At 37.8% G+C, this 12,945-nt stretch overlaps 2 protein-coding genes across 3 annotated transcripts in view; one reads left to right on the top strand and one right to left on the bottom strand.

The window, feature by feature from the left end:
* Window positions 1-3,745, top strand: part of LOC128251409 (uncharacterized) — a 191,774-nt gene extending 188,029 nt beyond the window's left edge. Inside the window, exons 12-14 of the mRNA XM_089345840.1 lie at window positions 69-140; window positions 1,711-1,782; window positions 3,279-3,745. Coding sequence (XP_089201966.1) covers window positions 69-140; window positions 1,711-1,782; window positions 3,279-3,478 — 344 coding nt within the window. The 3' untranslated portion in view covers window positions 3,479-3,745. The remainder of the gene's footprint in view (window positions 1-68; window positions 141-1,710; window positions 1,783-3,278) is intronic.
* On the bottom strand, window positions 3,279-11,509 carry LOC149130112 (carboxy-terminal kinesin 2-like). 2 transcript variants are annotated; one of them, XM_089346377.1, is made up of 3 exons: window positions 11,349-11,509; window positions 6,764-7,167; window positions 3,279-4,833 (listed from the first exon to the last, which is right to left on the bottom strand). In XM_089346377.1, exons 2-3 carry the CDS (start codon window positions 6,818-6,820, stop codon window positions 4,543-4,545), a joined length of 348 nt encoding a protein of 115 aa, XP_089202503.1. In that variant the 5' UTR covers window positions 6,821-7,167; window positions 11,349-11,509; the 3' UTR covers window positions 3,279-4,542. The 2 variants fall into 2 exon arrangements, with proteins under 2 accessions (XP_089202503.1, XP_089202504.1); XM_089346378.1 differs by lacking the exon at window positions 11,349-11,509 and adding an exon at window positions 8,035-10,130.
* Between the last annotated feature and the right edge of the window lie 1,436 nt (window positions 11,510-12,945).

The raw sequence follows: 12,945 nt of genomic DNA, 5'->3' as shown, positions 1-12,945 counted from the left end.
AAAAGAATATAGATTATTTATAATAAAGAAATCCTATTAAATGTAAAACCTGGAAATATCTATTTCTGTGTCTCCAAAGTTTGAGGACAAGGGAGTACAATCAGATTCACAGTTATTAGAGGCTACAAACCAGCAAGGTGGTGAGTATAAAAGAACAGTTGCCACTTGATTTCTATAAAGTTTACTTCCCCTGGGCATATTGTGCCTGAAAGAGTAACCGAAAACAGGTCCCATTCCTACTCTCAAATTGAAAGATTAGCTGCATTAAAGATATGGATATTACTGAAAGGTCATGGAATATCCATCGAGGTAAGCACTGTTTGTAATAATGGATTAATTAAAAGACACAAGAGAGTTAATTTTATCATTTAGCCAGGAAACTAGTGATGTAGTTTAAGTGTAAACAAGTGAGGAAATTATGATTTTCCCTGTTTATTGTTGCTATCATTGGGGTTGCTTAGGCAGACGCTTTTCATAATGTGGCAGAATTACTATGAAATATCTTCCAAGCGTGAACACCCTGTCTGTTTTCACAGATAGTAAATCTATCATTACATCCACTAAACATTGTCTTTATCCGAGCAGAAGAGTTTGGTTTGCTGCTGAGACAAGCCTTGTTTCTCTCTTCAAGATACAATGCAATGATATGACCTTTCTATGGTGGTATGCCCTGCTTAACATCAACCTCTTTATAAAGAGATCAAGCCATACAACATTCAAATCCCTTTTATTTTTCTTTGTACCTTGTATCACATCCCAGGTTGAAAATGCAAGTTCCACACATTCAGGGATTCCTGTCTTCTGGATACTTTCAGTCCCATAACCATTATTTCGGAGATGTAGCTGATCTCTTAGCAAGTACACCCATGTAAATCTTGCCATCTTCATTCATGGATGGAATTGTTCGGAACTGGTCGGTCGGTTTTCCTTTAGCTTCCTTTGATAAATGGACTCCTTTTACCTTGCATCAATCATCCAGTTCACCTTGGTATCACAACTTTCTAAGTAGTAAGTAATATTTATAACACAACTGAGTATAATACTTGTACACTTTCTATGATGCATTTTATTGTGGCACATATTCTAGAAAGATTGTCATACCCTCAACAAAAGTAAAGGTTCCTCTTTAACTTATTCAAAGAAATATGAGACATGTTGGAACAGGAAAGGATAGTAAACGGTTTAGACAGCAGCTTGCTAAGAACCCATATGAGGCTACTCGGAAACATTTTGCAGATACTAAGAGTGGAAAGCTAAAATGCAATAAAGACGGAAAGAGATGGGTACACACAGGAGTCCGACACTGACACAAAGCGAAATCAAACATTCCCACTCATGGACAGTTTGAAATTACCAAGGAAACCTGCAATCATATATTTCAGCTTGGTGATTTCAGCAAGTATATAGCTGAGGGAAGACGACAAGAGAAAAGAGTGTCCCAAGATGTGATGGTGTACCATAGAAAGTGTGATAAATGCAACATCGTTAGATTATGTGCGATGTCTTAATAGAGAGACAAAGATTAAGAAGTTTAATCTATTTTGTTGCGGACCAAAATATTGAGCTATTACATGGGACCACTGTTGAAATATTAAAAAGGTTGACCAAAATCATAGTGGTCAGTAGTTGACCATTGATGATAAGAATGCCTCAAGAATAAAGATAAAGAAATTTACTATAAATTATAAAATTTGGAAATATTTATTTCAGGGAGTTCAGAGCTGAAGGAGAAGGATCTTCTGAGAGTGGCCAAGAGGTTAGGAAGTGATTGGTGGCAAGTGGGTGAGTATAAAGTTACCCTATCTAATTGATTTCTATAGAGTCTACATTCTCCTGAGCTATTTCGTTTGTCAGGATGAATGAGAACGGGTTACACTCCTAATTTCCAGTGGAAAGGTTCACTGTAAAATAATTCTATTAAAAATATTACCGTTATTTCATGAAGTATCCACTGAGGTTGGCAATAATGGATACACAACAAAGTACAAGTAGCATTTAATACTGGAAGAAAGAAGAAAAATATGTTAAGGGTAAACAACTGAGATAATGACATTTTCGGTTCGTTTTTACTCCAACAAAAGACCTTGAGTTAGGGTCTTCTTGAAGCCATTAGGGGTTGGGTTATTGTGTTGGAAAGTGATAATTGCTATTTATATTGCCATATTAGAATGACTTTACCACATGACACATGTGTGTAAATGCTTCAGTAAAAACAGACTTAATAAGAGTGACACAGCGAAACCATATCGTATTCCCCACATCCAAAAGGAGAGAATTACTTTAAGGAAATTTACCAGAAAATGAACATTCACAAGTGAAGCCAGACCAGGGCTGGTCTCTCTCATTGCGATAGACATAAGAATAACTGAATGGGTTCGAGAGAATTGATTGAATCTGGAGTAGACTCAGAAAGGATTGAATTTGACTTAGAATTATCGACTCTTGGTCTGTCATTAATAATCTGCAAGGTAATTGATTGCAAGGTGATTGATTGTACAGAGAGATATTACTTTGATGACCTTTTGAATACCAGGTCTGAAATCTGCTAGATTAAGACAGTTATATGGGATTTCTCTGAAGGGTCCCTGGAGTAATGTTACTCAATAGGATGTATAGTTCAGAGATCTGGGAGTCTCCCCAGGTTGAGCCACTTCTTCACATCTCGGGTACCTTGGACATGTGATCAGAATGTCGCAGGAATGAATTACAAGACAGGTTCTTCCAGCCAAACAAATGCAGTAGGGGGCCCAGGGGTAGACCAAGTATTAAATAGTTGGATGATATCCACAGCCTCAGTTATTCATGCTTGGGAATCCAACCAAAATATGTAATGATGGTTACATCTGACAGGACCCTATGGAAGAAGTGCCAGGGAACTCTATCCCCACAACCCTGCCAGGAATATTGAGCAGAGGAAATGGATGGATCAAATGGTTTGCCTGTTGGTGCCCTATCTTGATTCTTTAGGTTCTCATACACTTTTGCCTTCACAAAAACATCTGCCATTGGTTTACCATAAAGATTCTCAAGTGTAAATTTCAATTAATTTCTTTAAAAATCTCCTTTAATTTAACCACTTTGTTATTTTTGTCATTATCCCTAGAAATGGAAAACAATGTCTTATATTTTTCTTGTTTCTTAGCTATTTTAAAAAATCTCTCTCTTGAAATAGTTTCTCTGTTATATTTAAAACAGCAACATACAAAACACATCTTTTATATTATTGTTAATATTGTTAATGTTGTTGCATTTATTTCTCATTGTTGTATCTTTTGCAGCTATTTATTTAGGAATTGAAACCACTGAACTGAAAATGGATGATGAGTCTATTGACACTGTAAAACAGGGCTACCTGATGCTGTACGAATGGTTCAGAAGGTGTGATCCAGAAACACGAACACACGCAACATTAAGTGCAGCACTTGAAGAAGCTGAATGTTTCACTGCGCTGGAGTGTCTTTCATTAGACGCAAAGTGAACTTCTGTGTAACTAATGTTGTTTAGCCCCAGGTTAACCTTGACCAAGCAGGGCCTTATGATCAAATGCATTCCAGCCTGGACCATCATGCCTTTTTTCCAAAGAAAATCCAGAACCACACTGTCCAATAGGGCCTTCTGTACAGTGATATTGTGTGAATTTGGCTACTAATTCTAGCATGTATCTCAACCACATGGTGACCCCTTCATTGGTTTGGCTCCTTTGTTCAAAATTTACTTTTAAAATAAAGACAAACTTTGAAATGTTCATTTATTGTTGTTGCTGATGTTGTATATCTAACCCCCTCCCTAAACTCCCCCATTGTTATATAGACAGCTTCAATATCTTCTGCTATATTGATAGTTATCTACCTTCATTTTTAGCTGAGAGCAAGAATGCCTGCTATATTGAATGACAGTCACAATGATGACATGTACAACAGATTTTTTTATAGTTTCCAGCTCACAAATCCTTTCTCAAGGTCTTGTTTAGCCTGCATTTACTTGCCTATGGTGCCACGCAATACGACTGAATCAGAAATCACACATTGCATGCAAAGTAGACAGAATAACCACAACCAGGCCTGCATCATCCTTCTGAATTTGAAATGTTAACCTGCCAAGGATAACTTTACATATATTTGTTCCTCTGAGATTCAAAGAAATGAGTATAAAAAGAACATAGTCTATGTGGCCTAACTACATCAAAAGACCAGGAAGAAACTACTGACAACACAGCTAATTATGTGGTACTAATGAATTCAAAAACCCGGTTTTCAATTTACAGCTGTTTAAAACATGGTACAACTTTGTGTCAGCCAAAATATTGTGGCATGAGATACAATGATGAAGTTATGTAGCTAGTGTGGGACTAGATAGCACTAGATACTCGAGTGGGATGGTTGATACATCAGATCTAGACAGCAAATCAAAATAAAGAACCACTGAGGATATCAAGTCAAACATTTCAAATGAAGATAAATAATCACCGTTGAAGTGACAAACAACAGATTAGACAACTGACTCAGTTAAGGAAACAGCTAAAACTATACAAGGCAACATATTTTAAGAGAAAACTGCATACCAATATTCACAATCAGTTATAAACTCTGAATACTCACCAAGAAGATTCATCAAATGTGAGATTTCTTTTTTTTTTATATATATCAGGTTTTTAAATAGAAACTGACCTTCTAACCTTTCTAATAATTCAACCGTTTCCAACACCTGAATAGCAGCTCTTGCAATCATAGCCATCATCTCATCTTCTACATTACTACCTTCCATTGTATATGCTTTACCAGGCCCAGGGTGGCCATAGCCGAAGGTGCAAACATCATAGCCAGGGAATGCAGTCTGAAACAATAAAGTAATATATAGACGCAATATAGAGATGAATGGAGGAGAATAGAGATGGGAAAATCGATAGAGCACCAAACAAAATATCTTTGTGGTATTTAGTTATGTTCGCTGACGTTCTGGGTTCAAATATCACCTCAACCAAAAGTGCCTTATGCCTTTCTGAGGTTGATAAGTAGCAGTCAATTAATTCTCTGTACTAGTGAATCTCTCTGAATAAAGGGTGACCTTCTTCCATGGCATGTCAGTAATGCTAACTCACACATTTGGCAGAATTGAATTGCCAGCTAACCAGCAATTACTAAGCTGCTCTACCTAACAGCAGCGGACAACAGTTAGAACAGCCAACACAGATAATACAGGAATGTAACAACAACAACATACAACCAGTAACTCCTACACTTTTACAGATCTTATAGCATGTGTCACTGCAACAGAATATCATTACAAACTTGCAGTGTACATCCTTCTACATAGACTGTGGTCAATAGAAAAGACTTCCCACACTAAGAACACACACAGAGATTTAATTAGTTTGATACCAAACCACCTGTGGCTACCTCTGGTTCTACGACACAAAAACTCTTGAAATGAAAGGTGACCTCTGTGAGATTTGAACTACGAACATAAAAAGCTAGGAGGAAGAATGCCGAGCATTTGCCCGACTGATAGCTCGCTGCCTTAATAATAATAAGTTTCTATTTTTGGCACAAAGCCAACAACTTTGTGGGACAAGTAAGTCAATTACATCGACCCCCACCCCTGTGTTCAACTGGTCCTTATTTTATCAGCTGCGAAAGGACGAAAGGCAAAGTCAATCTCTGCAGAATCTGAACACAGAATGTAAAGATGAACGAAATATGCCACCTTAATAATGTTTCTAATTTCAGTACAAGGCCAGCAATTTTGGTGGGAGAAGGTTAGTTGATTATAGGGACCCCCAGTACTTGGCTGGGTATCTTATTTTATTGACTGAGCAAGATTTGAACTCAAAAGATATAGTCTTAAGAAATAATACAAGGCATTTTTACAATGCTCTAATGATTCTGCCAGATCACAGGCTAAATAATAATGATAATTATTTCAAATTTTTGCCACAAGGGCAGTTTGGGGAAGGTGGGGATGAGTTGAATACATCGACCCCTGTGTTCAACTGGTACTTATTTTATCAACCCCGAAAGGATGAAAGGCAACGTCGACCTCAGAACGTAGCAATGGGCAAAATACCACTAAGCATGCTAACGATTCAGCCAGCTGGCCACCTTAATGATAATAATAATAATGATAATAATAATAATGATAATAATAATAATGATAATAATAATAGCATGGGTATAGAATTTGGCAGAGATAAGAGTGCAATATTAGTCATAAACAAGGGACAGGTTGTCAGCAGAGAAGGCATCCAATTACCAGACGGCCAGACATTAAAATCATTGAAAGAAGGAAAGAGTTATAAGTATGAAGGAGTATTAGAATCTGACAGAGTACTAACAGGACAGAAATGAAAGAGAAAATTCAAAAGAAGCATATCAGAAGAATGTGGAAGAGTTAAGGAAGTGAAAGCTAAATGGTGCAAATCTAGTGAGAGTCGGAAATACTTGGGCAGTTTTCATTACTTAGGCATTCAGTAGCTTTTGGACATTGGGCAACGTCTGAATGAGTGAATCGAGACAGAAATAGGTGCAGCCATGTCTACACCTATCAATTATGAAATTTAAAGAATGGTGATTTAGTAAGCAGGTAAGTTCTCAAGAGCTTTATCTCAGAAGATATGATTAAAGTAATATCATACACAGAAACTAACTAGAGACAAAAAAGAGAGACAACAGAACCACATTCAGATTTTGAAACATCAGCTGAATCCAAAAACAGACGGCAAAAAGAATAATAAAAGGCAAAACACTGCTCTTGAAATTCCACTCACCTTCAATTCTGAAAGAGTATTGTGCAGCTTGCAACAAATGGTTTCATGCTGAAGCATCTTCTCTAATCTGCTTCCAAGTTTTGAATAGTTTCAGTTCATCGATTTGCAACACTTTTGAAACCAGTCGACTGTCACTATCAACATCATCATCGTCCTCATCTTTTAACAACTGTCTCCCTTACCGACATGGTCTGGACAGTTTTGACAGAATAATCCATCATCTGCCAAAATCTGGATGTTTTTCTTATTGCACCAGCACAAGTGAGGTTGCCATGGAATTTGCATTCAATTAGGGTCGCATTCAACTGAATAGGGTTCTAGTAGAGAGTAGGGGAGACGAAAGGTTCGAGTGTGAAGGAAAGTAGCAGAAGAAGTTTCTTGTGGTGGGAATAATTGACGTGAAGCTGGAAAGAGAGAGAGAAAGAGTGTTGAAGTATCAGGGATGGGGGGGTCCCTGTGAGAAGAACACTTACATCATAATCATTTCACATCCATTTTCCATGCTGGCATGGGGTTAACAGGAGGTGACCAGCTGCCTGCGCTGCTTTGGAATGGTCTTTATGGCTGGATGCCCAACAACCACTTTACAGAGGAGACTAGGTGCTTTTACACAACACCAGCCTATGTGCTTTTTTCTGGGGCACCAGAATCTACAAGGTTAGGAATGCTCAGCTGAAGAGGGATCCGGGGAACATGCCTGGAAGCAAGGACAACCACATATTTACTTAGATTGACGAGCCTTCTCAAGCGCAACAAACCGCCAGAAGTCTCAGTCCCCCCCCCCCTATCATCCCCTCTGTGAGGCCCAACATCTGAAGACGCTTTCTCATCACTTTGTCCCATGTCTTCCTGGGTCTACCCCTTTCGCATGTTCCCTTCACAAATAGATCTCAGCATTTCTTGATGCAACTGTCTTCTTTCATACACATTACATGACCATAAAAGTGCCTGTGCAGTGCCACATAAAACTACCCTGTGGAATGTGAAGTGGTTGGCACTAGGAAGGGCATCTAGCTGTAGATACAATCACAAATCAGACTGGTGTGTGTTGCAGTTCCCCTTGCTCAAACCGTCCAACCCATGCCAGCATGGACAACAGAGATTAAAAGACGACGAACTTAACATTTGAATTTATTAAAGTTTACATCATAGAATCTTGTGTGAAGCTTACATATTTGTAAACTACACTGACACTTTTACATTGTGTAGGCATGAAAATGGCTATAAATGTCGAAATATAACATGAAATCTTGAAATGTCTGATTACTCACCAATAATGAAAGTAATGACCACACAGCAAAGAAGACTTAAAGCTCTTCAGGTGTTTTAAGGATGTCTGGTCTTAGTGGGTTTGAGGAACATTGTAATGGGAAGTTGTTGTTGTTTCTTCATGGTGGTGAGGAGAGGTTTGTTTGCATGACAGCATCAATGGCATTTTTAAATTAGAGAGACGATATAGGGATCCCATGCTTCCGCCTTCCCTTACAATTCCTTTGCTGTCCATAGAAAGTTGGACCTCACCCTCCTCTGCATCTGGCACTTGCCCCTCCTCTTTGCTGAGCCATAGTCTGTCAGGGTTTCAGAGGTTGTTGACCCCCATCTTGTGTGACGTCATCAAAACCTTTGCCACCAAGTACCTTTACTAGTTTCACCGCATTGTTGACAGCCTCTTTCTGATTATCTTCAGGTGAGAAAGAACTCTTGTAGTCCTGGATACACTCTGGCCACACCTTCTTCCAGCATGTGATGAGGGTCTTTGTTTTTTTCACTCCTTGAAAATTCTGGTCCGAATCCATTGCATCCACTAGGTGTTGGAGAGACTTCTGACATGGATCACACCTTGATCCATAGGCTGGGTGACAAAGGTGGTGTTGGAAGGGAGGAACTCAAACTCCCTCATGATTTGAATCCAAAAAGGGACCACCAACACCTTGAATTCGATGCAAACATTTTGGAGGTATTCCTTGGGTTGAGGAATGAAGCATTGGTGTAACCAATTCAAAGTTAGACTTTTGATAATCCAGGCCTTGATGTTGTGCAGCAGATTTTTCTTATTTTGGAAGGCTCTCGGGTTTGCAGACTTGTAGACAAGTCCTGGTTTCATCATGAAGCATTGCCACACATAATTAGTGCCACTGTGTCCTTCTGTGCCTTAAATGATGGGGCTTTGGTTTCGTCCCTCATGTTGTACATTCTGGAAGGTAGCTTCTTCCAGAACAAGCCAGTCTAGTCCATACTGAAAAACTGTTCCAGCTTGTATCCCTTGTCCTCAATGATCTACCAGGCAGAGAAACAAACTTTATTTTAAATTGTTTCAAGAAACAGTCAAACGATCCCTTGCTGGTTTGAAACTCTTCGGTGCCTTCTGCTCTGTCTCCTCTGTTGAACTGCTGGTATATTTTCCATGCTTTCTCAATGATGTTACCACTCAAGGGGATGTTTTTCTTCTTGCAGCCCTTGAGTCAAATACTGTTGACCAAATAGCCACAATGGCTGATGAGATTGTCGAATTCTCTGTGCAGCCATCGTCTCGTGCTGCTTGTGTCTGCTCCGAGGCATCTTCTTCAGCCTCAATTGATGTCCTTTCTAAACAAATTGAAACTCTAAGCAAAAGGATGGACGCATTTAAACTAGCTTCGGAGGAGTTGCGAACGTCAACTTCCTCCTCTTCGTTTTCCAGTTATCGTGCATTTTTTGTAAAAGCTCTGGTGTCGAAGAAATTCTTCATGGTAGACACTGGTTCTTGTATCATTTGGCCTCTGCGTCTTACTAATGACAGGCCAAAAAGCTCTAATGTTACTTTGCACGCTATAGATTCGTCACCAATAGCCACATTGGGTCAGGTTTCGTTACGCCCCGGCATAAATCTTCGTCGTGATTTTCAATGTGTTTTTGGCCTGTCCTTCGATATAATGTGAATAAATGCCAAGCGAAAAGCACATGGGTTTTGATTACATCTAATCGGCCTTCGGCCTAAGCGGCGAACCGTTCAACAAAGAAAGAAAGCGATGGTCGGTGACCGTGAGACTCTCTCTCTCTCTATGTGATGTCCTTTCAACTGGCGATCTTTCGATACTAGCCCTTTTTTTTTTTTGTCAGTGTTTGTTTACATCAATTCGGCATTTTCCGTAAGGAAAGAGGGAAAAGACATTAGTCAGCCGACCGCTTTGATCTGTTAGGAAGCAGACAGCAGGGAAAAAGAAAAAAAGCAAACATAAACACACACACACTCTCTCTCTCCCTCTTTCTCTTTTCCCCTCCCTTAAAAACACGTCAGTTATCTCTCTCTCTCTTTCTATATATGCATATACCCATATATACATATATGTACATACCTACATCTATATGTATACATACATGCATATACGGGTACAGACCATCACAAAAAAACGTTAAACTACATATATATATATATATATATATATATATATATATATGTACGTACACATACATACATTCCCTTCTTTCCCTGTTCCCTTACGGAAAATGCCGAATTGATGTAGACAAAAACACGTGCTCGCTTGACATTTACAGTACAAGTCGTAATTCTCTACGACCAAATGACTTTATTTCTAAATGTTCTATAAATTAAGGTAGAAATTTAATTCCTTTTACTTCTCGTTTCTTTCAACTTGTTGAATTTATTTCTGTATATTAAGGAAACTGTATTTTTTAATGTGTAACGGTCAAAAGAATACGAATCTATATCTTCAACATACATGTACGTAATTGAACGCATGTTCAGCACCTTGTCATGTATACATCATAACATTTACGCAGCCTAAAATAAGAGTTATGCTTAGTGATACATACTTATAATTAAGTTATAAGTAACGAGATTATCATTGTAGCTTTTAATTAAGAAACAATAATATTCGTTATAACTTACGATCGAAAACATTGTAAATAAAGATATAGTATTCACTCTGCGACCTGCACACATAAAAACGGAAACTGAAAGAAGCCCGTTGTATATATATTTGTGTATCTGTGTTTGGCCCCCACCAACATAGCGGTTCGGTAAAAGGCACCGATAGAATAAGTACTAGGCTTACAAAGAATGAATCCTGAGGTCGATTTGTCGACTAAAGGCGGTGCTCCAGCATGACAGCAGTGAAACGACGGAAACAAATAAAGACTGTCGCATATTTGTAGTAAATTTCATTAAAAAATATTTAATTCGGTGAAGGTTGTGATAGGAACGAAGCAATGGAAGTCTGTGAGGCACGATTTTGTAGTTATGCCGAAATATTTATTTCCGAGGATGTATCTAAAACTGTAGAAATGTATGAGTGTATACATATATATATATACACACACACATATATGTTTGAGTATGCATCTATAAGCTTAAAAAAAAGAAATATCAAAAGATGTTAGAATATTTGATGTATTGGATAATTTCCGACTCTATTCTATAGGATTGCCGATACATTTATATAGGCATATAACACAAAACAAATAATTATATACACAGGAAAGCAGAATATTACATATACATACATATTTATATATAAACTCAGATACATACACACCTGCAGATATTTACATACAATTATACATTCTCGCACACACATAAACAAACCTGGTGAAAAAAAAAAAGGACGGATGAAATCCAACTGTGACCACCCATGCTTAAGGAGATCTGATGACATTTCTGATCTGGTAGCACAAAAGCCGCCCAGTCTGGAGTCTCTCTATAACTTCTGCCGTTTCCCGTTCAATTAAGTATGTCCGTTGCCTAGCAACGGCAATTTGAATGACAAAAACGAGGGGGAAAAAAGCGGGAAATGATTTATTTGTGGTAAAACAGACATTGTAAAGACTTTTATGAATGAAATGATGTTAAACGACAAAAGATGTGTGGAAAGTTGGACATAATTAGGAATTATAATTAATTTAGACATGAAGAAGCAAGGAAAACTTTGATATAGACAGGAGACGAATGAAGTAGAGAAATGAGGGTGTGTGTATATGTATGTATTTATGTGTATATAAGGAGGTTAATATTTATATATGTAAGTGTGTATGAATATTTACAAACATCTATAGAGAGAGAAAGGGGGAAGAGAGGGGGAGTATTACATGCAAATCTATGGAATGAGGGGGTAAAGACGAAGGATGTCTGGTGTGTGTATAGGTACGTCTATATGTGTGTATACACGCCTGTTTGTGTTTTTGCGTGTATGTTCGTGTGTGTGTATGTATGTATCCAGGAACGTCTCTTTCTGCCTGTCTCTCTCTCTCACTATCTCTCTATCTATTTATCTATCTTTCTGTCTATCTATCTAACTTTCTATTTGTCTATCTATCTCTCTACCTATCTATTTATCTAACCATCCCTCTATATAAATATATATATACATACACTTTTATTTTATTTGTTTCATTAATGTGACTGTTGTCATGCTGGAGCAATGCCTTAAATAGGTTTAGTCGAAGAAATCAACCCCAGGTCTTTCTCTTTGAAAGTTTAGTACTTATTCTATCATTGTTCTTTAGCAAATGAAGTTACAGGGATGTAAACACACCACCATCGGTTGCCAAGTTATGGTGAGGGTGTGAGGGGGTCAGACAAACACATACACACATGAATCTAATATATATCTATAAGTGATAAATATGTAAAGGCAATTTACTTAATATTTATTTTTCACTGTTATTTCTTTATTTTCTGCAAACAAAGAGCACAAAAAAGCTACACGTTTGCATTATGTTATATATACAATAATAATAAAGGACGTTGGCGTATATATGTTTACAAACCAAGGACGTTATATAGACCTCATTGACTCAAGTTAGAGAAGGGGTGCGTATTATACACAAGGTCTAGGTTTTTCAGAGGTACAGCCCCCTAAAAATCCCCTGCGTATTATACTCAAGGGCAGACTATACTCGAGGATTTACGGTAATTAAATGCAAATTAAAGTCTAATTTAAAAATAAAATTAAATGCATGACATATAAAATGTAACAGAATGCAAGAGCTGCTAGAAATAGCAGCCAAATTTACATAGAAACAGCACCTCGGGTAACTCTGTACATATTTATATAGCTAGAGCTGTTTGAAATAGCAGCCAAATGCCCCTTCAATTTACTGTACCTCTGAAATTAGCTGCAGTTTATAAATTCTACACCTGTTTATCATGCAAAACAAATCCAATACAACAGGTCCATTAAACT

The sequence above is a fragment of the Octopus bimaculoides genome, chromosome 30 (assembly GCF_046866305.1).
Source record: "Octopus bimaculoides isolate indiv1 chromosome 30, ASM4686630v1, whole genome shotgun sequence".
Taxonomy (NCBI): Eukaryota; Metazoa; Mollusca; class Cephalopoda; order Octopoda; family Octopodidae; genus Octopus; species Octopus bimaculoides.
The sequence above is the reverse complement of the archived record's forward strand: the minus strand, read 5'-3'. Positions and strand labels throughout refer to the sequence as shown.

What these genes read in the sequence shown, in the direction of transcription:
- LOC149130112 (XM_089346377.1), bottom strand. Translation starts at nt 6,820, where the DNA reads ATGCTTCAGCATGAAACCATTTGTTGCAAGCTGCACAATACTCTTTCA. An exon ending in ATACTCTTTCAGAATTGAAG is followed by an intron (nt 4,834 to 6,763) that starts GTGAGTGGAATT and finishes TTATTGTTTCAG; the next exon opens with ACTGCATTCCCTGGCTATGA.